The sequence below is a fragment of the Lolium rigidum genome, chromosome 2, assembly GCF_022539505.1.
Source record: "Lolium rigidum isolate FL_2022 chromosome 2, APGP_CSIRO_Lrig_0.1, whole genome shotgun sequence".
Lineage (NCBI taxonomy): Eukaryota > Viridiplantae > Streptophyta > Magnoliopsida > Poales > Poaceae > Lolium > Lolium rigidum.
The window spans coordinates 223,322,561-223,345,293 of record NC_061509.1 but is presented as its reverse complement, the minus strand read 5'-3'; the positions used below and the strand labels follow the sequence as shown (position 1 = coordinate 223,345,293).

The following is a 22,733-nucleotide window of genomic DNA, read 5'->3' as shown; positions in this document are numbered from 1 at the left end:
GGTTTAGTTCAAATTTGTCAAAAAATGAACTAGAACCATGATGCTTATTATGGATCAGAGGGAATAATATTATTGACTAAGTCAGGGTTAAAATCATACAAAAAAAGAGTTCAGGGGAATCTTGCTACAATCACCAACATTAGAGGGCGAAATATATACGGAGTACTTAGTTTAGTTTTTTCACAAACGAGTCTGTTATAAGTTCAATGTGCAGATCCCAAATTATCTGTAAGATGAGCTACGACCAAATGCATAAGAAGATAGTGGCTGAACACACAATATAAAAATCCTCGCGAAAAAGATGTCATGCAGTGAATTCGATGCAAGGATGCCACATGCCAGCCAGGTTAGCATTATCAGGATACAATAGGGAGAGTAATTTATCGAAAACGGTTACATGAGGGCCTCAGGGGCACACTTTCTTAAAGTACAAAAATAGACAGAGTTTCACTGCGGTTCTCGTTTAAAAGATAACTATGAAATATTTTATACATGAGAAAATACACCTATTCGGGGATTAACATGAGGTGACAAACTGAGGTTGGATCTTCCTTTTCCTATATAATCATATAGTTGGACAGATACATAGTTCACCAAGTTCTCAGCAAGCCTAGTAAACTAAGTCTCTTCATGTTCCTGCCTCCACTCTTCTTCTCCGTATGTTTTCCAGAACCTATAAACAGTTACATGAAGGCCTCAGGCCCATACTTTCTCAAAATACAAACAATAGTCAGAGTTCAATGCGGTTCTCGTTTAGAAGACAACTCTGAAACATGTTATTCAAGAGAAAATACACCTATTCGGGAATTAACATGAGGTGACAAACTGAGGTTGGATCTTCCTTTTCCAATATAATCATATAGTTGGACAGATACATAGTTCCCCAAGTTCTCAGCAAGCCTAGCAAACTAAGTCTCTTCATAATCATGTCTCCTCTCTTCTTCTCTGTATGTTTTCAGAACCTATAAACATTTGGTGTTCACAAAAAAAGGTTAATAAGATTGGTTCACTCATATAGTCGCTAAGATAACATATATATATATTGCTTGCAACAACTAGTGTTAACATATTTAGCTGTAGCATGTTTAAATAAGACTGCTAATGCGCTTGGAAGAAATCTGCTAACTGCAATTTGCACAAATCAAATCAAATAAGCAACAACATGATAAAATCAGATCGCAAACAGTGTGTGACTAAAAAAATGCTAACTGAGACAGATGTAAGAATTTTGTGTCTGTCTACTGGCAATTTTGTGTCTCTCTACTGGCGTCATTTGTACCTTCATCACTCATTGGGTAATGTGAAGCTTGGCGTTTGCTCCTTCAGCGCGAATGCAGAGTGACACGTCGAATCTTCAACTGCGCGTTTTGTGCCCGGATGTTCTCAATCAGTTCCTTGAACGATTCAGGTATGTATTGGTACTCGTGGAACATGAGTCCTTTAGACCTGCATATGTTGAGGAAGAGAAGGACACTAGAAATTAGAATTACGCAGTACATTCATTTCATTGCGGTGGATACTGATGAGGTGCAACTGTGCGAGGGAGGGGACTGAGAAGGAAAACATACCACTCACGAGGATTGCAGTAGGTGATAAGATGATCAGCAACGGTGAAGGGGCGCACAGATGGGCGGATCCTATCCTTCCTGTCATGTATTTGGCAGGACTCTGATAACCGCTCGGACAAACCAGACCCCAGCGAATGCACCACGATGGGGTCATGTGGTAGACTGAAGTAGATGGAGTTGCTGCTCAAGGAATGGAGGTCCCTGGCTGAAACAGACAGGCATCGGTCGCCGCTGAGAAACAGCGAGCGGTCACCTAAGCTGTTCACCGGGATAAGCTTACAGGGGTGGCTGTTCACATCCACTTCATAGAGCTTGAAGACTACTAGTCGCGACCAGTCCAACGCATTTGTACCAGGAGCTGGGTGCCGGATGACGAGCAGCATCCGTCCACCAGACTCCACGAGTAGAAAATCGCAATACACGCGGTCAGCAAAATATGGAACATGACCAACCACCACAGGATTCTCGAAGTCTTCATTTCCCGGAGGAGGGTATAGCTGCAGGATCCTGCTTGAACGCGACAGGGTGGTGGCATAGAGCCTTCCTTGGAAGGGCAAGGTGTTCCAAACATAAAGCCCTCGGTGGAGGACCTTCCAGTCTGAATTTGGGTGGTCGGCACCGAGCACCACGTTTGTGTAGGGGAACCAGACCACCACGGCGATGGAGGTCGCGGAGGATGCGCTGCTGCATACCGCGGCGTTCATGTCAAGCAGAGACGACTTCTGCCTGACCACCTCGTGGTACAAGGGGAGGAGGGGCGGGAGGTCGACCACGACGCGCGTGAACGGGTGCAGCACGCGGATCTCGGTTGTACGCTTGTCCATGAGGATGACGAGGCCATCGGTGAAGCCGACGATCCTGTGCCACCGGAGGTCCGGGAGGAGGACGCGGAAGCGCCTGGCCGTGCGCGTATGGAAGAAGACGATCTCGCCGGCATCGTCTGGGCGGACGGCGTCGCCGCCACAGAGCGCGACCCAGCCTCGCGGGCGAAGGCGGGGATCCCGCAGAGTAGGGTCGCGCGGCGTGGGCGTGCAGGCGCGCCAGCCGGAGCAGACGGTGCGGAAGGAGATGTAATCAACCACGTCACTGTCGCCGGCCAGGAGCCGGCGGGTGATGAGGCCAACTATGTCAGTGGGCAGGGACGCCCAGCCGCCGGTTGCTCGCGTCGGCACAGGGCGCTTGCACGCGGCGAGCGTTTTCAAGTTAGGACCTTTTCGCTTCCTTCCCGCCGCCGCCCTGGCCGGAGCAGAACATATAATTTTTAGCTTCCTTTTATAATTTTTAGCTTTGTGTTTTGCTTCGCTTTTTTTTAACCAGCTCAACATATTGCTTCAAGTGAGATTTCCAGTTTTGAAGGGTTGGGTTTTGATTTCTTCAGATTATGAAACATTTTGCTTGCATTAAGCATTGTTTTTCTCTACATTCTTTCCATATGTTAATTTTCCATGTATTTATCACGGATTGAAAAGTGTGTGTCTACAGTCGGGATTCACTGTGTCTGTGTGGTGGTTCCAATGAGAAAGAAACCATCACTGATTTTATGGCAAGAAAATCATCAGTAGTATGCATGCAGTAACATAATTGTTGGCCACTAATAATAATTGAAAGATGCAAAGTTTATCACCATGACTATCCTGGCGCGGCTGCTACCACCGTCTCTGATTTGAGTGTTCCGTTGAGAAGCAAAGACCGTTCTAGACCGACCACTTCATATCGTAATACTTTAGAACACTAGCTGAATGCCCGTGCGTTGCTACGGATTAATTTGTAACAAAATAATTTAAATTCATGAAAAATATCATAACTGAAGGAATTTTTTGTCAGTTAACAAAAATCACTAAGAATATAGTATTTCCATAGTCGGGTAATCTGGTCATCAATCGTGACACCCTTTTGTTCTTCGACATATCCTTCCTCTTGACCGAAACGAATAAAGCAGTTAATTTTGTAAAAGGTCAGATTTCATACAAAGTGATGGGTAACTACACCATCTTCCTTTTTTTTTTTTGGATTGTCTTCCTATCCTTCCCTGATAACAGCTACTCAAAGTCCTCTGCCACACGCGAGGGCAAAATTGACATGCCAGTTGGCTGTTTTGGTAGCATGAGATGTTGTAGAAATGGTTTATCAGGGTTCCTCGTCTCCCCTAAATTAGGGTTAAAAAATATTTTATTGGTTTCTTTTTTTGAAACGGGGCAAAAGTTTTTCCTTTCATTGATATAGGAGAAAAGAGTTGGCCCGTTTATGAGAAAAACTGGTCGAAAAACCGTTACAACACAACACCACACGCCAGCCCCGAGGTTACGCTCCACACGGGTCGATGACCAACCAAGTCGACACCACACCTCGAGCGCAACAGGCGGAGGCGAAACACCGGAGCCACCGCTCCAACTACCACGCCGGCCCCAGGGCCGCACCCCGCCTGCCCGAAGACGAACCCACCTCCGCCAAACCACCAAAACACTCCACAAGTCCCTCTGTCCGGTGGACGTCCAAAGCGAGGCCCCAAGAGGCAAAGCGACACAAGAGCGCCGCCCATGCGCGATCCCGCTAGGGATCTAGGGTTTCCCCCGGAGTGCCCGAGCGGAGATCAAGAAATACCCACTTCGACGACCCCTTCAAGAAGGATGCGGCGCCCACGGGCGTCACCGTCGTCAGTCCTGGCCAAGCGCCAAGACAAAGCTTTCGCCTAGTGAAGAGTCCCAAAACCTCACGCCCGCCCAACAATAACCGGCACAACCCCAGCACCTGCATCTGCCACCTGCATCCGCCGCATCGCGACCCCCGGAGAGCTGTCGCACGCACCCTGCCCTGCAGCCTTCATGCACCATCGCGAGAGCTTCCGCGCACCGCCACGCTCCCGTGTTGGGCGCCACGAAGATGGCGACGGCGCGCAGCCGGGAAGAACACCTCCGCGCGCCGGCACGACCAAGCCCAGAGAAGGCCCTCGTGGCCCAGATCCAGCCCAACCGCGTCGGCACGCACCTCCAGCCGCACGCCGCCTCGCACCACCAGACGCCGACCTTGCCACCGCGCCCACCTGGACCAGCACCGCTGCAACGCGCCGCCCGCCGCCTGCAGCGGCTGCGCCTGCCCACTGCTGAAACGCAAGCTACACCGCCTGGAGAGCTCCCTTGCGCCGGGAGGAGAGAGGTGCCCCGCCGCCACCTTCCCTGGGGCGCGCACGGCCTTGCCGACGACCCATCCGGCGGCGGCGATGCGGGGGAGGGTGGTGGGAGGCCGCTAGGTGCGGCGGTGGCTAGGGTTCCCTCGTGTCGCCAGAGGAGGGCGATGCGGGGGTCGTAGGTAGGAGATTATGCTTTCAAGTATTAAAAAAATCATGGTTTAACCATGTAAAAAATATCTAATTAGTAAAACGGACAGCTTGGCACAACAGCCTTCTATAAGTACAATAAAAGAAGTATCATCTCGAATACTTGAACACTTTCATACAAAATAGTGTGAACTTAGCATTTCTAATCGTTGCAATTATACGACGGTCTTGATTAAAAACAATGTGTATCAAGTCCAAGTGCACGTATAGAGTCGCATCATGTGAAGCAGAATTCGGAGTCGACAACATGATCCATTGTTACCTCCTCAAGAATGGCCCTCGTGGCGACGTCCTTGGTCCGTTCCAGCGCCGGAAGAACATGCTCGCGCAGCCCGGGCAGGTCCTTGCGCCGCTTCTGGGCGCACCATAGCGCTAGCGACCTTCCGTGCCTCCTCTAGCGGTCACTCTCTGGCTGTCGCGTCCACAATCTCCCTGAAGTAGGCACCGCCACTACCATCTCCTTCCAGCCCTGTCTCCACGGCCTGGGCGAGCACTGCAGGAGACGTGCACCACGGCGTTGAGCTGAGGGCGTAAACGTTGGACTTCGCCGGCGCCCGTCCACTCATACTCCAGGTCGATGTCGCCCTAGCACTGCGTAGGAACGGCAGGATGTTCTGTACATGCCTTTTTTCCCTCAGAACGTCGATCGTCTGTTTTGCGACATGACGGACGTATCAATCGACGCCCAGCGCGCCTAGGCATGTCCTTGAGTTGCAATCATCAAATATTCCAGCGATGACCAGCAATCCCTTCTTGGCGATGAGGACGAGCATGGGCAAGCGGTCAAGGACGCCCTAGACGTCGTCATCCACTCATCCTCATTGACACGAACCAAACTGTGAGAGATCGGAGTTGATAGGCGGCCAAAAGCGAGCTCGATCCTCTGGCCAGCTTCCGACGATGATCGATCCGTATTCAAATCGCGATGGAGATTTTAATCCATGGACTTAAATCGCGACTTGATTTTTTTTCTTCGATAATGATCGCGGCTTGTTTGGATTGGACATCTCCAGCAACACTCGAGGCTGAGTCCGGGAGGGATTTGGCGGAGCTGCTATTGCCGTATCCATCCATGGAGCTGCTATTGCCGTATCCATCCATGCCTTCCAACTCGAGTTGGATTGTGGCACGAGACTCCCGATCGAGCTGATTGGATGGGCTCGATCGAGGAAAGGCAACAGCAGGCCCACTTCAGCATGATGCAAGAATTAGGGATGAAGAAACGAGGCAGACTTTTAGTACCACCTCGCCCAACGTTGGTTTTTTTTTTTTTTTGTCGTGGAGGAAATCTAACTCACGCTTTTTGCCGATCGCTCTGGTTTTTATGACGTACCAAAACGTCTTTTTTACGTACGGACACCACCCATCCCCGTTTAATAGTAAAGAAGATTTGCAAGATCAATCTATTTAATATAGGCATGGGTGAAAATATACTATGGATCTTTATTTCAACAATAAAATCGCTGTGCAATAAATAAACAAAATCTCAAGTCATTTTGGGCTTTCATTCCGGAGAGTTTCTAGAATGTTCTGGGCCTTAAAGACCTATGCCCGTGACCAGGTTTAAGTTTTTCACAAACAACTCGAGCCTGTAAGGTGCAGATCCCAAATAGTAATCTGTAACATGAGCTGCGACCAAATGCACAAGCAGATAGTGGCTGAACACACAATATAAAAATCCTCGCGAAAAAGATGTAATGCAGTAACTTCGATGCAAGGATACCACATGCCAACCAAGTTAGCATTATCAGGATTCAAGAGGGAAAGTAATGTATCAAAAACAGTTACATGAAAGCCTCGGGCCCGTAGTTTCTCAAAATACAAAAATAGTCAGAGTTTCAATGCGGTTCTCGTTTAGAAGACAACTCTGGAACATGTTATTCGGGAATTAACATGAGGTGACAAACTGAGGTTGGATCTTCCTTTTCCAATATAATCATATAGTTGGACTGACACATAGTTTCCCAAGTTCTCTTCATAATCCTGCCTCCTCTCTTCTTCTCTGTATGTTTTCAGAACCTATAAACAATTGGTGTTCACAAAAAGGACAATAAGATTGGTTCACTCATATAGTCACTAAGGTAACATATATGTATTGCTTGTAACAACTACTGTTAACATATTTAGCTGTAGCATGTTAAAATAAGATGGCAATGGTAACGATATAGCTACGGCTAATGCGCTTGGCAGGAATCTACTAACTGCAAATTGCACAAGTCAAATCAAATAAGCAACAACATGATAAAATCAGATCACAAACAGAGTGTGTGACTATAAAAAATGCTAACTGAGACAAATGTAAGAAATTTGTGTCTTTACTGTCTACTGGCATCATTTGTACCTTCATCATTCATTGGGTAATGTGAAGCTTGGTGTTTGCTCCTTCAGCGCGAATGCAGACTGACACGTGGAATCTTCAACTGCGCATTTTGTGCCCGGATGTTCTTAATCAGTTCCGTGAACGATTCAGGTATGTATCGGTACTCGTGGAACATGAGTCCTTTAGACCTACATATGTTGAGGAAGAATGACACTAGAAATTAGATTTACACAATACATTCATTCGTTGCGGTGGATACTGGTGAGGTGCGACTGTGCTAGGGAGGGAACTGAGAAGGAAAACGTACCACTCACGAGGATTGCAGTAGGTGATAAGATGATCAGCAATGGTGAAGGGGCGCACAGATGGGCGGATCCTATCCTTCCCGTCATGTATTTGGCAAGACTCGGCCAAACGCTCGAACAAACCAGTCCCCAGTGAGTGCATCACGATGGGAAACGTACCTAAACTGAAACAAATGGAGTTACTGCTCAAAGAAGGGAGGTCCCTGGCCGAAACAGACAAGCATCGGTCGTCGCCGAGAAACAGCACATTGTCACCTAAGCTGTTCACCGGGATAAGCTTGTGGTGCTGGCTGTTCAGATCCACCGCATAGAGCCTGAAGGCTACTCCTGGTGACCAGTCCCACGAATTTGCCTCAGGAACCGGGTGCTGGACGACGAGCAGCATCCTTCCACCAGACTCCACCAAGAGAAAATCACAACACATGTGGGGACCAAATATGTTTGGAACATGAGCAACCACCACAGAATTCTCAAGTGGCTCTTGTCTAGGAGGAGGGTATAGCCGCACAATCTCGTCTGAACACGAAGTGGTGGCATAGAGTTCTCCTTGGAAGGGCAAGGTTCTCAAAACATGAAGCCCTCTGTGGAGGACCTCCCAATCTGAACCTGGGTTGGCGCCGAGCACAACATTTGAGCACATGAAGCAGACCACCACAGCGATGGAGTTCTCCGAGGACACGCTGCTGCATACCGCTGCATTCATGTTGAGCAGAGACTTCTTCATCCTGATCACCTCATGGTAGATGGGGGCGAGGGGCGGGAGATCAACCACAACTCGCGTGAACGGATTTTGCACGCGCACCACGGTCTTGGTCTTGTGCATGAGGATGACGAGGCCGTCGGTGAAGCCGACGATCCTGTGCCCCCGGAGTTCCCGGAGGGGGACGCGGAGGCGCCTGGCCGTGCGCGTATGGAAGAAGACGATCTCGCCGGCATCGTCTGGGCGGACGGCGTCGCCGTCGCAGAGCGCGACCCAGTCGCGGGGGCGGAGGCGGGGATCCCGCAGAGTAGGGTCGCACGGCCTGGGCGTGCAGGCGCGCCAGTCGGAACAAACGGCGCGGAAGGAGATGTAATCTACCACGTCGCGGTCGAGGATACGGCAGGAGATGAGGCCAACTATGTCCGTGGGCAGGGACGCCCAGCCGCCGATTGCTTGCGCCGACGCAGGGCGCTTGCACGCGGCGAGCTTTGCCAAGGTGGCACCTTTTCGCTTCCTTCCCGCCGCCGCCCTGGCCGGAGCAGAAGTCGGCAGTTTCCTCACCATCGCTCGGGTTTCCTTCTGCAAATCACAGCCTGGACTTGATTGGATCTTTTCCGTCCCACCCCCAAGCTATGTTATACAGGCTACTGCTCTGACCCTGACCTCAGCTCGGATTGAGGGAAACTCAATCTGCTGCTCCTAATTGAGGTCGGAAATGGTTCCTTCTTCAACTCACGCCGTGTCTCCGGAAAGGAAAATGAGAAAAAGAAGAGGATTACGATTTTCACGGAAATAGGGACAACCTGACAGGCCGCTGATGCTGGGTGAGCATATGGAAGCACGCCGCCGCGGATCAGCCGCGGAGTACTCGCCCTTCTGTAACACAGGCTACGGTTACAATTTACAAGGGTAGAAGAGGGAAGAAGACGGAGTTGGGAGTGACGCCTTCGAGCCTTGTATGATACGTAGAACCGGTGAGCAAATTACTCTCTCCCCGACAGCGTGACGATATGAGCTATTTGTATATTGTATTTTTTCAGTGGTATTTGGCCGCCGTGAAATACAAGTTGTTGTTCTAACATGGTATCAGAACCTTTTCTGGGACGCGCAACTTGTCCCCTAATTTCTAGGCCCGCACGGCCATCTCACCAGCCGGCCGTCGCAGCTCCTCGTCTTGCCGGCCGCCGCTGTTGCTCCCCGTTTCTCCGGCCGCCGCTGCTACTGCTCCCTGCCGCCACAGGAAGGTCCGCCGTGGCCCGATCTCGCCGTCGCCGGATCCTGCCGGTTCCCGAGAGCCACTGGACCACCATCGCTGGATCTTGCCGTTTCCCGAGCGCATCTCTTGATCTGGTCTGGTTGACAAGTCCCGTCCAAAACAAAATCCAAAAAAAATGTTTGCATCATTGAGCTACGTCGCGATCCCTCGCTGCCCGGTGATCTTTGATGGCACGAACTATCATGATTTCGTTGCCTTTATGCGCATTCATATGGAGAGAATGGCCAATATACCACTAGTTGAAACCGACAGTTCCAAAATACCACTCAAAAAACCAAACCTGCTAAAATACCACTAGGTTCTAGTTTTTCATGCCAAAGTACCACTATGCACTAACTGAGAGTAACACTCAAACAAAATGACTGTTGTACCCTTGCCTCTTTACAAACCACATCTATCTCATTTCAGCAACATTTAAATTAGATTTTAGAAATATTTTGACAAGATTTAAGGAATCCATCAACCTTAACAGAAATAGTAGTAATACTGCCATGCGTACATAAGACACCGTTAGAATTGGGAATCCATATCATGTACTACTGTATTAATTCATCCCCGTGTATATGTATTCAGAATTGACTACGGATACTGATACTCAGTGCACTAGACATAGCAAGTAGATGAAGTGTTATTTCTTTGAAATTTCCTCGCTCCCTGCTCAGACTTGAACTGATCAATGTACATCGGGAGGAAGACTCAGAGAGCAGCTGCACCGCCTGAGCACTCACTCGGACCACCACACGCGCCCTCAGACGAGAGCACACGCCCTTAAGCCGCCGCCGCTCCGCGTACTCGGACCGCCGCTACTAGCGATGGACAGATACGCGATGGCTGAGCAAACGCGGGTCGCGGCCGAGCGAGCTGGGCAGGGATGCGGCGGCCGAGCAGGGACATGCAGCGGAGGAGCAAGAGAATCGGAGGAGGGAAACGCCCGCCGGGAGGACGCACCGCCGGCGCGGCGATGCCGCGGTCGGGCGCGCCGCCTTGTCTCTCTGAGAAAGCGGGATGGGACGGGTGGTTGACTGGTTGGTTTGGTCTGGAGACTGGAGTAATAATTGGTTTAGAGGAGGGTAGTTTTGGTGTTCTACTAAACCTGACAACAATTCTGCAGTTGACTAACGGGAACCGTTTGACATCTCACGGCGATGGTATTTTGGCATAAAAAACCTAAACGGTAGTGCTATTTCGGCTACATTGGTTTTAAGAATGGTATTTTGGAACTTTTGGTTTTCACTAGTGGTATTGTGGCAATTCTCTCATTCATATGTGTGGTCTCCGTCTCTGGGGTGTGCTCACCGAGGTCTTGTGTCCGTCGTGCCCCATTGCTCCTCTTGCTCCTACTCCACCGACCCCACCAGTCCTTGCTGCCCACTGCTACTTAGGCTGACAAGGAGGCCGCCAAGTCTGAGGATGATGATGTTGTTGCCGCGTATGCTCGGAAGACCCATGAGTATTCTACCGCTCTTGAGACATATCGTCTTGATCTGATTGATTACGCCCATGGGATGGACAAGGATGCTCGAGCTGCGGCTGTTCTCATCTCTAGTGTTCTACCGCAGTTTATCTCTAAGTTTGTTGGTGGTTCGTGAGGAGCATAATCTTCGGCTGGGGACTCTACTATTGGTCAGTTGCACGCAGAGTGTTGCAATATGACGCCAGCTCGACTCTCTTTGCACTTGTTGTTGTCCGTGGTACTTGCGTGTGTTGTCAAACTGTGTATGCTGATGTGGAGTTTCGGTGTGTCTACGAGTTCTTGTCTCGGCTCCGCCGGAGTTTGAGCCCCGCCGTGCTCGGTTGCTTGCCCGCAGTCGTGTTCCCCGCTCGGAGGTCCTATCCGAGCTTCGTGCTGAGGAGACTCGCCTACGTGGTGTTGGGTTGCTAAATGTTCCTTCGTACTTGCTACACGTGGCCCTCCATCGTCGCATGCTTCTTCGACTCCTTTGAGGTCCGCTGCTCCACCACTTTTACCCACTCCTCAGGGTTTGGGCCAGAGTTGTCGTCAGGGTGGCCAGGGTTGTGGCTCTCGCCCCCGCCCTCACTGCACCTACTGTGACATGGATGGTCACACCGAGTCTCGCTGCTACACGAAGGAGTTTGATCTAGGTCAGCAGAGGTCGTGTGCCTCTCCTGGGATGCGTGCTCCTCCTGGCTCATTGTGATCTTCTCCAGTCGGTTTCATTGAGCATGATATTGTTGTGGCCCAAGCGGTTGATCGCCGCTTCAGGTTCTCCCTCAACAAGTCTGTTGGTTCTGTGACTGATTCTTCTGGCACTACACGACCATCATCCTCTACACACTCAGGTACTTCCCGTGGCTTCTAGATTCTGAAGCTTCTTTTTATATGATTTCTGGTTCTTCTTGTCTATCTTCTCTCCTAACTACTCTGTGCTTCATTTGTTTGCTTGCGTTTGTTATGTTCTTCTTACTTCTCGTGAACGCATCAAACTTTCCGCTCAGTCTGTTGAATGTGTTTTTTCTGGGATATAGTGATGACCATAAGGGTTATCGTTGTTGGGATCTGGTGGCTCATCGGATGCGCATTTCTCGGGGCGTGACTTTTGACGAGTCTCATCCTTTCCATCCACGTTCGACCTCCTCGATCAGTATTGTGGAGGATATCTATTTTCTTGTTTTCCCGACTCTCCTCCCCTGGTTCCGCATGTATCTTCTCCTTCTTCTCCTCTTGTCTCATCTCCTCCGACATCACCGACGGCTTCTTCTCCTCCGTCTCTTTCGCCGGCTCCGTCAGTCCATATCCTCCGATTTCTTCGACGCGTCCTTCGTCTTCATCATCCTCGCCGCAATCTCCTCCTATTTCTTCTTCTTCTCATCCTCCTTTTCCTTTTCACTATACTCACCGTCCACGTGTAGTGCCCGAGTCACTTGATGTACCAACTACTTCTGGTGCACCCTCTACTTTTGATGCACCATCTACTTCGGTGCTCCGTCTCTATATCTCTAACAACCATAATTGTCGCCACCACCGGTTGGCAGCTCCCGGCGATACAACGGCCATAGCATGCAACCATCATGGTATATGTGCGTGCGTGGGAGACTCCTGACCCCTTCCGCGGCCTCGACGCCGTCCTTTGCACAAGCTGCATTGCGTTACGCCTCCACGGGCCACGCCTACATTGAACTTCCTTACCTTCAACAATCTTATACTCAATCTAACCTATCAGACAGGGGGTGACAACACATGACATGTCAAAAGCGACAAAATATGATATTTCTTCATTTACAAGACAACTATAGCAGCGTTGATCATAATAAAAACCCTTGTATCTACTTTCTCTATTCGTACAGATAGAAGTCCATCATATAATAGGTCCAAATCAACTAATTGTGTGTGAACAGGAATGCAAAAAAATAGCAGATCCTTATAGCTCAGCTATGAACTGATGCGTGTAGGCCCACGAGCAGCCACTCAGAACGTAGGATGCAAGTTCCCACTAATCCTCTAAGCCCTTACAAAAATAGGGTTAATTGGATTTATGCAAATGCAGTTTTCCTGGAAAAATGTCATTACAAAAGCTAGACTTGGAGATATGCCACTCTAACTTCTTCATACCTCTACTCATGCCATTTTCTTCATTTAAGAGAATAACAATTCAAAAAATACATGTATTTGACTGTGTACTACAGTATTTACCATAATACTCGTGTTTCCAACTTTCAGCAGCACTTTTTAGTCTCCCGAGCGCCAAAGTTTCAAAGCATACAAATCTTGGCAAAAAAATTAAACTTGTAAGAAAAATCTGTAACCATTACAGAAAATGGAAAACACCGGTACGACTCTACTGTTCAAATATGAGCCAATTCTGGGGAGATGAACAGACATTGTTCTGTCCAGGCAATTTTTTTGCCGGAGCTTGTCAAATATCTGTCCATTGCTTTTTATAGTCGTTGCTCTGTGCATGCAAAATTCAGAGAAACCACGGATTGAATTGCCTCCATTAAAGAACTCACCAAATCTGAGAAGAAGGTTGGTACGAACGGGAGATCCGTTGGATGGCGCTGGTGGCCGGACAGTTACCACTTGGCTTGTGGCAACGAGGACGAGCAGCTGTGGCGAGCTCAGGCACGGCTGCAGCCACGGCGCCGTCCTCCAACCGCGTATGTGTCCGCCCCGCCAGCCTCCAGCCCCGGGGTGACCTCTTCCAGCAGCGGCCAGGTCCAACCCAGAAAGCCTCATTTAATGACAGTAATCAAAGCTAAACCCATCACATATAGTCTGGCAAAGGCCTGTATACTCAGCGGATTTTGTAATCGAGGGTGCACAGTGCTGTTACGTGGACAGAACTAATCCAATTGGTTTCATGCTAGTTTTTGATGTTGCTTTAGGAGACATGCATGAACTACAAAACCTACGATGAGACATAAAATATCTTCATATTGAATTAAGCTCTGTTAGTTGGCTGATGTGTGAGCTATTTTTCTACAACTTTCTAACCAAGATCTCTAAATCATGGTGTTACTAGCGCTTGTGAACAACTCTAGCAAAAACTCCAGTGAGATGGCATATTTGAGTTTTTCAGAAGCGGTAAAAGTGTCATTCTACTTACATGAAGATCTTTCAGAAACTCAATTCGGCTCCCGGGTGCGTATGATCCCTCTACCATAAAAACATATTTCCAAGTGTTAAAAAAATTTGACAAAAAAATTTACATGTACATCTCCATAATATATGTGTATTCGTCAAGTTTCACGAAAAAATGATATTTTTTGTAGTCTGAGCGAAAAAGAGAAAATTTAACTTGTGATAAGTCTTTGTTTCAGCACCGAATTTTGACTTTTTTACACACGCCACATGACATGTCGATTTTTCATGAAACGACTTTGTGAACGTGTAGCACATGAAGATGTACGTGCGAAATTTTTGTTTCAAATTTTTTGACATTTTAAAATGTGTCTAACATGTATTTCAAAATAAAGGGAGCATACGCTCCCATGTGCCAAAACATCATTTTAAGAAGAATACTGAAGTTCTAAACTCAATAAGAAACTGCAGGCATGATCTTGCAGGCAAGATTTGCCTTTACAATACCAGTGCTCTGGGTCAGCTCAATGCTTGCAAAAATAGACATAATCATGGTTATCCCAAAACAACAAAATTCTTATGAAGGAAACACCACGCATTTTAAACAGTCTTGAATTTTTTATTTGAGCAGCTATAAGTCCTTCAAAAGTATTCCTAAGCTAGCAAATACTCTTGAAAATAATTAAATTTGTACTATCTTCATGCCTTCCAGACATACTATCAGAGAAAAATAATCCAAGATCTTTTTTTTTTTGACAATCAATACCACATATATTCATAGCAACAAATAGTACATGGTAGAGATACATGAACTGACTCCAACGATTACAAAATAAAGTCTAAAAGATAATAAAAAATCTTCGAGGTCTTCAATTTCTTTCTTCTTCCGAACACAATCTTGTACTCTTCGAAGGCAGCCAAAGATAGATAACGAACCATATACCTGTAGATACTGACGAAAGTTCTCCCATAATTTTTTGAGCCGCAATGCCAAGGCTGCGTGCACGCACACAACCATTAAAGCAGTCATACAACATCGGCAAGAGTACCAACACCAGTTTATCAGGAAATAATAACCGACTAGCTTTGTCGTCGTCGATGGAGAGCCGAGAGTACGAATCACCATTGTCGAGGACGTAGCAGCCGGGACAAAAACTGCGAGGATAATCCTCCTCGCGGCAACAACGACAAAAGATCCAAAATCGATCTGGCGAAGCAAGATCTGAAGATCCATACCTAAAAAATTGTGATTCTTCAACACCACCATCGACGCCGGGAAGAAGATCACTTATTGCAGACGATGCCATCTCCATTGAGGGGAAACCAACAAGAAGGCGGCTACCAAAATCCTAACATAATCTAATGAAAACAATACTTTTATTCGAAACTACGCATAGATCGGGTTCCCCACTCCTCCCGACGCCAGCGAAGCCGACCGGAGGAGGGGGAACCAATCTATGGAGGAGGATAAACTAGAGGCGGCTAGGGTTGAGGCGGCGGCTGAGAGGAGACGGGAGGAAAAGTTCTAACAACGTCTCCGCCTTGGGCCTTCTCTCTTTAATGTCTGATTACAATTGTCTAAAATAATCCAAGATCTTGGTTCTACATGGAACAGCAGATACTCACAAACACAACTGGAGAGCAGAACATGCATGGCACATACACAATCCTAAGAACTGAAGAAGCCCAAGCCAAATGATACAGATGTATCAATCACCGCATAGGATAGTCGGTTCAGATGTTAGAAGAACATGAACAGGTGCAATCAGTATCGCGTGAACATGCCCACTCATGGTAAGGGAGAATATACCATGAACAAGGATTACCTGAAGTTTCCGAAATGCTGCTGCTGATGGAAAAAGCCGGTTACACCAGCTACTCCTGTCGAGAAATCGGGCCTGCCAAGGTCGGATCTGGTGCCCATTGCCGCCTCCATGTACCACGGAACAGCTGGGCCTTCCACCTCAGAACGTTCGCTCAGCCTCCCAAAGATCAACCTTCTTTTCTGCAGACAAACCAGTAGATCAACCATGAGTTAAAATTAAGAAAGCATGCACATGATGTAAAAGCAAAAGACATACACGTTCTTGTCATGTACTATATTACATTGGTTATTTTCTAAAACAGGCTGAAAAAGTCAAGGGTTGCTGTGGGGAAGAAACTATGTACAACTCACATTCTGCATTTACTAATTTGCAACAAGAAGACATGTTATGACATTGTTAACATGGGTGCACAAATTTCAGTTAGTGGGTATGAAAAGGCCAAAATGGTAAATCATCATTAGCAAAGTGAAGATACTTACGTGCAGCTATATTCAAATCAATAAATCCACGGCACAAAGAGTCAGCCCATGTGCCAGATTTGACCAGAAAAGTCTCTTTCTTCGCATCTGATTTTGATGTCAACGTGGATAGGCAACATGTGATTGTTCCAAAGCATCAATTTTTTTTTAGCCGCAAACACTTTTCAAAGTTCGTCTGACTATTACCAACATGTGATCTCTTTTCTCTGACCAGACAAAAATCTATTACGGTAAAATTTCCACTGTCCAAGAGAAGGTGGATGTGTGGTCTTGAGGGAATTAGCAACGAACAACTTCTGGATCAGTTTATCACACTTCGGACTCATATTTAGTTGGTAAAACCTTCAGCGCAAAGAAGCCAAGATCACGTGGATGCTCACGGCTGATGGGAAGTACTCAGCCAGCTCAGCTTATGGCAAGAATTCTTCATAAGGATCCTCTAGCCTGATCTTCACAGAGTTTGGACCATTGGGGTCGAAGGCAAGGTCAAGAATTTCACCTACTTTATATTGCAGAGTAGAAATTAGATTGTGTATCGGCTGCTGGCTAGAGGATGACCACAAATGTTGTTTGTGCGATCAGACTTTGGAAAATGCTGCCATCTTGTGTTGCATTGTCCTTTGGCAAAAGGAGGTGCGGTTCAACCCACCCAAGAATTGTTCAGGTGGCCACTAGTTCTTCCACTGTTCAAGCTTGGTGGAATAAAATCAGTCATCGAACCAAGGATGAGCAGAGGAAGCATGAGGCCACTCTCACTGTTTATGCCATTTGGCATATTTTCGAAGGAAAGGGGGCGCCGCATCTTTCAGTATTTCAGTATGAAAACCGAGTTTCTAGATAATTTGATTAGAGGTGATGTGCATTTGTTAGAGATAGCTTTTGAGCATGCAGCTGTCTAAGCTCCCCTTGAGTTCCTGGATGCATCGGATCCTTTCTTGTAACTGAACATCTTTCCCCCTACTATAATGCAAAAGCGGAGCTCCTGCTGTTCAGTGTCAAATTACACCAGTCAAGTCAAATATGCAACAACATGATAAGATTAGATCACAAACAGTGTGACAAAAAGGTGCAACTGGGACAGTTGTAAGAAGTTTGTGCCTTTATTGTCAACTGAATTTTCTTTTACCTTCATTAATCCCTGGGTAATGTGGACCTGGCATTTGTTCCTTCAGCACAAATGCAGAGCGAGGCATGGAATCTTCATTTGTGCGGTTTGTGCCCAGATGTTCATAATCAGCTCCTTGAAAGATTCAGGTACGTATTGGTGCTCGTGGAACATGAGTTCTTTAGACCAACATATGTTGAGGAAGAGAAGGAAACTAGAATTAGAATTATAGATTCATTCATTGCAATGGATACTGATGAGGTGCAACTGTGCTAGGAAGGGAACTGTAAAGGAAAGCATACCACTCACGAGGACTGCAGTAGGTGATAAGATGATCAGCAACAGTGAAGGGGTGCACAGATGGGTGAATCCTATCCTTCACGTCATGTATTTTGCAGGACTCCGCCAACTGTATGATGCACAGTCATCTGCATTTCCTGCATATGCTACTTCCTCTACATACTCTGCTAATCCATCTTCCTCTGCTTTCTCTTCACTATGTTCTGAAGTTTTAGTAACTCTCTCCACTTCTTCAGCTCCACATCAGCGCCACGTTGCAGAAACCAACTGCCATAAACCACCAAAAATATAATCCAAAATCACCCAATAGCTGGCTTAGGGGGATTTAACTACTCCCTCTGATCCATAATAAGTTTCTTGGGTTTAGTTCAAATTTGTCAAAAAATGAACTAGAACCATGATGCTTATTATGGATCAGAGGGAATAATATTATTGACTAAGTCAGGGTTAAAATCATACAAAAAAAGAGTTCAGGGGAATCTTGCTACAATCACCAACATTAGAGGGCGAAATATATACGGAGTACTTAGTTTAGTTTTTTCACAAACGAGTCTGTTATAAGTTCAATGTGCAGATCCCAAATTATCTGTAAGATGAGCTACGACCAAATGCATAAGAAGATAGTGGCTGAACACACAATATAAAAATCCTCGCGAAAAAGATGTCATGCAGTGAATTCGATGCAAGGATGCCACATGCCAGCCAGGTTAGCATTATCAGGATACAATAGGGAGAGTAATTTATCGAAAACGGTTACATGAGGGCCTCAGGGGCACACTTTCTTAAAGTACAAAAATAGACAGAGTTTCACTGCGGTTCTCGTTTAAAAGATAACTATGAAATATTTTATACATGAGAAAATACACCTATTCGGGGATTAACATGAGGTGACAAACTGAGGTTGGATCTTCCTTTTCCTATATAATCATATAGTTGGACAGATACATAGTTCACCAAGTTCTCAGCAAGCCTAGTAAACTAAGTCTCTTCATGTTCCTGCCTCCACTCTTCTTCTCCGTATGTTTTCCAGAACCTATAAACAGTTACATGAAGGCCTCAGGCCCATACTTTCTCAAAATACAAACAATAGTCAGAGTTCAATGCGGTTCTCGTTTAGAAGACAACTCTGAAACATGTTATTCAAGAGAAAATACACCTATTCGGGAATTAACATGAGGTGACAAACTGAGGTTGGATCTTCCTTTTCCAATATAATCATATAGTTGGACAGATACATAGTTCCCCAAGTTCTCAGCAAGCCTAGCAAACTAAGTCTCTTCATAATCCTGTCTCCTCTCTTCTTCTCTGTATGTTTTCAGAACCTATAAACATTTGGTGTTCACAAAAAAGGTTAATAAGATTGGTTCACTCATATAGTCGCTAAGATAACATATATATATATTGCTTGCAACAACTAGTGTTAACATATTTAGCTGTAGCATGTTTAAATAAGACTGCTAATGCGCTTGGAAGAAATCTGCTAACTGCAATTTGCACAAATCAAATCAAATAAGCAACAACATGATAAAATCAGATCGCAAACAGTGTGTGACTAAAAAAATGCTAACTGAGACAGATGTAAGAATTTTGTGTCTGTCTACTGGCAATTTTGTGTCTCTCTACTGGCGTCATTTGTACCTTCATCACTCATTGGGTAATGTGAAGCTTGGCGTTTGCTCCTTCAGCGCGAATGCAGAGTGACACGTCGAATCTTCAACTGCGCGTTTTGTGCCCGGATGTTCTCAATCAGTTCCTTGAACGATTCAGGTATGTATTGGTACTCGTGGAACATGAGTCCTTTAGACCTGCATATGTTGAGGAAGAGAAGGACACTAGAAATTAGAATTACGCAGTACATTCATTTCATTGCGGTGGATACTGATGAGGTGCAACTGTGCGAGGGAGGGGACTGAGAAGGAAAACATACCACTCACGAGGATTGCAGTAGGTGATAAGATGATCAGCAACGGTGAAGGGGCGCACAGATGGGCGGATCCTATCCTTCCTGTCATGTATTTGGCAGGACTCTGATAACCGCTCGGACAAACCAGACCCCAGCGAATGCACCACGATGGGGTCATGTGGTAGACTGAAGTAGATGGAGTTGCTGCTCAAGGAATGGAGGTCCCTGGCTGAAACAGACAGGCATCGGTCGCCGCTGAGAAACAGCGAGCGGTCACCTAAGCTGTTCACCGGGATAAGCTTACAGGGGTGGCTGTTCACATCCACTTCATAGAGCTTGAAGACTACTAGTCGCGACCAGTCCAACGCATTTGTACCAGGAGCTGGGTGCCGGATGACGAGCAGCATCCGTCCACCAGACTCCACGAGTAGAAAATCGCAATACACGCGGTCAGCAAAATATGGAACATGACCAACCACCACAGAATTCTCGAAGTCTTCATTTCCCGGAGGAGGGTATAGCTGCAGGATCCTGCTTGAACGCGACAGGGTGGTGGCATAGAGCCTTCCTTGGAAGGGCAAGGTGTTCCAAACATAAAGCCCTCGGTGGAGGACCTTCCAGTCTGAATTTGGGTGGTCGGCACCGAGCACCACGTTTGTGTAGGGGAACCAGACCACCACGGCGATGGAGGTCGCGGAGGATGCGCTGCTGCATACCGCGGCGTTCATGTCAAGCAGAGACGACTTCTGCCTGACCACCTCGTGGTACAAGGGGAGGAGGGGCGGGAGATCGACCACGACGCGCGTGAACGGGTGCAGCACGCGGATCTCGGTTGTACGCTTGTCCATGAGGATGACGAGGCCATCGGTGAAGCCGACGATCCTGTGCCACCGGAGGTCCGGGAGGAGGACTCGGAGGCGCCTGGCCGTGCGCGTATGGAAGAAGACGATCTCGCCGGCATCGTCTGGGCGGACGGCGTCGCCGCCACAGAGCGCGACCCAGCCTCGCGGGCGAAGGCGGGGATCCCGCAGAGTAGGGTCGCGGGGCGTGGGCGTGCAGGCGCGCCAGCCGGAGCAGACGGTGCGGAAGGAGATGTAATCAACCACGTCACCGTCGCCGGCCAGGAGCCGGCGGGTGATGAGGCCAACTATGTCAGTGGGCAGGGACGCCCAGCCGCCGGTTGCTCGCGTCGGCACAGGGCGCTTGCACGCGGTGAGCGCCGCCAAGGTGGCACCTTTTCTCTTCCTTCCCGCCGCCGGGGCAAAAGTGGGCAGTTTCTTCCCCATCGCTCGCGGATTCCTTCTTCAAATCACAGCTTGGGCTTGATTGGTTCTTTTCCGTCCCGCCCCTAAGCTATTTTATACAGGCCACTGCTCGGACCCTGAGCTCGGGTCGGATTGGGTGAAAATCAATCTCCTGCTCTAACCTGAGATCGGCACCGATTCCTACTACAAATCACGCCGTGTATCCGAAAGGCAAAATGAGAGAGGAGAGGGTTAAGATTTAGGGGGAACCAGGGAACAAACTGACGATTTCGCCGGAGTTGGGTGAGGAGATGGAAGCACAGGCCGCCGCGGATAAGCCGCCGACCACTCGCCCTTCTGTGCACGGGTGGAAGTGGAACAGTGGAGAAGACGGTGTTTTCTTGTTTTGAAATGAAGAAGACGTAGTTGGGCGTGACGCCTTCCAGCTCAGCCAGCAGGACGTTGACGGAAAATGGATGCATTTTCCTATACTTCGCGATAACTGAAGCCTCCGCACACCGCAGTACATACTTTATTGCATCAAAGCTTATCAGCTGCATATATACCACGTCTCAAATCTTTACTATTAAATGGGAGTTGGTCGTTTGACACTTAACGCACTTAGTTGGTGGTCGTCATTAAAACAATCCGGACCCTCTAATCTATTCTCCCTATCTCTGTTTCCTCCGATCAAGACAGAGCAAAATATCTTCCGCCGATGGTGAAGATTGGGACGATCTGAATCCTTCCATCTAATCGAAGAGTCTCCATTTGACGTACAATGGACCCTTCTGTTTTCACGGTAAGTACCCCTCCTGGTGTTAGCGCTAATCATGGCAGTCTATCAATCATCAATCCCCGTAATCAATACAAAATTTATTAGAAAAGATATCCTCTCTCCCGCATGCAACCAACTAATTGCTCTTCTTTCTTGTTGGCTTTGATCTTGCCACCAAATCTTCCATATCCTTCTCTCGTTAGCCATGATCTTGCACCAAATCACATGAGCCTTAATCACTTATTCTCCCCCTAGGGATTTAGTCTCATGAACATCTCCATCGCCTGCCTAACCCTCCCGCCGTCGCACTCCTCTCGTCGTTGATGCCCACATCCCCTACCAGTGCACCCTGCCATCACGTCCCGCGCCGCTCCGCTCCGCCCCTACCACCGTGACATCACTGGCTTGCCCTGCCATGACGCCACGAGCCCGCTAGAGGTTGCCGATGTCCTATGCCACAGCGCAAGGGGCGCTCCCGGACGTTCCTCCTCTTCACGAGAGGCTCCCGCCCCTGCCACCCTTGCCGCCTTGGTCGCCCATCATCATCATCGTTGCCTCCCTGACCAGCGAACTCTGATGATGTCAGTATGACTAGCCTAGGAACCCTGCAACCCCTTGTTTTCCAGATTCTGAATGATTTTGCCCTAGGTAGGGTGGATATCTCACGGTTGAATTTTGAGATCCTGTCCTTGATTCCCAAAGTTAAAGGGGCTGACTCTATTAAGCAATTCCGCCCGATCGCCCTTATTAATGTTATTTTTAAGTTTGTCTCTAAGGCTTATGCGTCTCGCCCGCCGTTAGCACATAGGACGATTGACCGCTCACAGACTGCTTTTATCAGGGGCAGGGCCCTTCACGAGGGAGTGTTGGCGTTGCACGAGATTGCTCACGAGTTGCGGGTTAAAAGGCTAGGGGGCCTCTTCCTGAAGCTTGATTTTGAGAAGGCTTTTGACCGGGTGGACTGGGATTTTCTGCGCGAAGTTCTAGGTCGGAAAGGGTTCTCCGCCACTATGGTTCACCGCTTGATGCAGCTGGTCTCGGGTGGCCAAATGGCG

The 22,733-nt window shown here is 47.8% G+C and overlaps 3 protein-coding genes across 3 annotated transcripts; all 3 read right to left on the bottom strand.

Moving 5' to 3' along the window:
• Positions 1-861: 861 nt before the first annotated feature.
• LOC124690598 lies at positions 862-4,344 on the bottom strand. The gene is made up of 5 exons (XM_047223961.1): positions 4,317-4,344; positions 4,174-4,228; positions 1,569-2,804; positions 1,280-1,446; positions 862-962 (listed from the first exon to the last, which is right to left on the bottom strand). Exons 1-4 carry the CDS (start codon positions 4,342-4,344, stop codon positions 1,323-1,325), a joined length of 1,443 nt encoding a protein of 480 aa, XP_047079917.1. The 3' UTR covers positions 862-962; positions 1,280-1,322.
• A 2,253-nt stretch (positions 4,345-6,597) lies between these two features.
• On the bottom strand, positions 6,598-8,791 carry LOC124690597. The gene is made up of 3 exons (XM_047223960.1): positions 7,530-8,791; positions 7,244-7,410; positions 6,598-6,921 (listed from the first exon to the last, which is right to left on the bottom strand). The coding sequence occupies exons 1-2, from the start codon at positions 8,789-8,791 to the stop codon at positions 7,287-7,289; spliced, it is 1,386 nt and encodes a 461-aa protein (XP_047079916.1). The 3' UTR covers positions 6,598-6,921; positions 7,244-7,286.
• A 9,741-nt stretch (positions 8,792-18,532) lies between these two features.
• On the bottom strand, positions 18,533-20,942 carry LOC124690596. The gene is made up of 3 exons (XM_047223959.1): positions 19,681-20,942; positions 19,392-19,558; positions 18,533-19,075 (listed from the first exon to the last, which is right to left on the bottom strand). Exons 1-2 carry the CDS (start codon positions 20,940-20,942, stop codon positions 19,435-19,437), a joined length of 1,386 nt encoding a protein of 461 aa, XP_047079915.1. The 3' UTR covers positions 18,533-19,075; positions 19,392-19,434.
• Between the last annotated feature and the right edge of the window lie 1,791 nt (positions 20,943-22,733).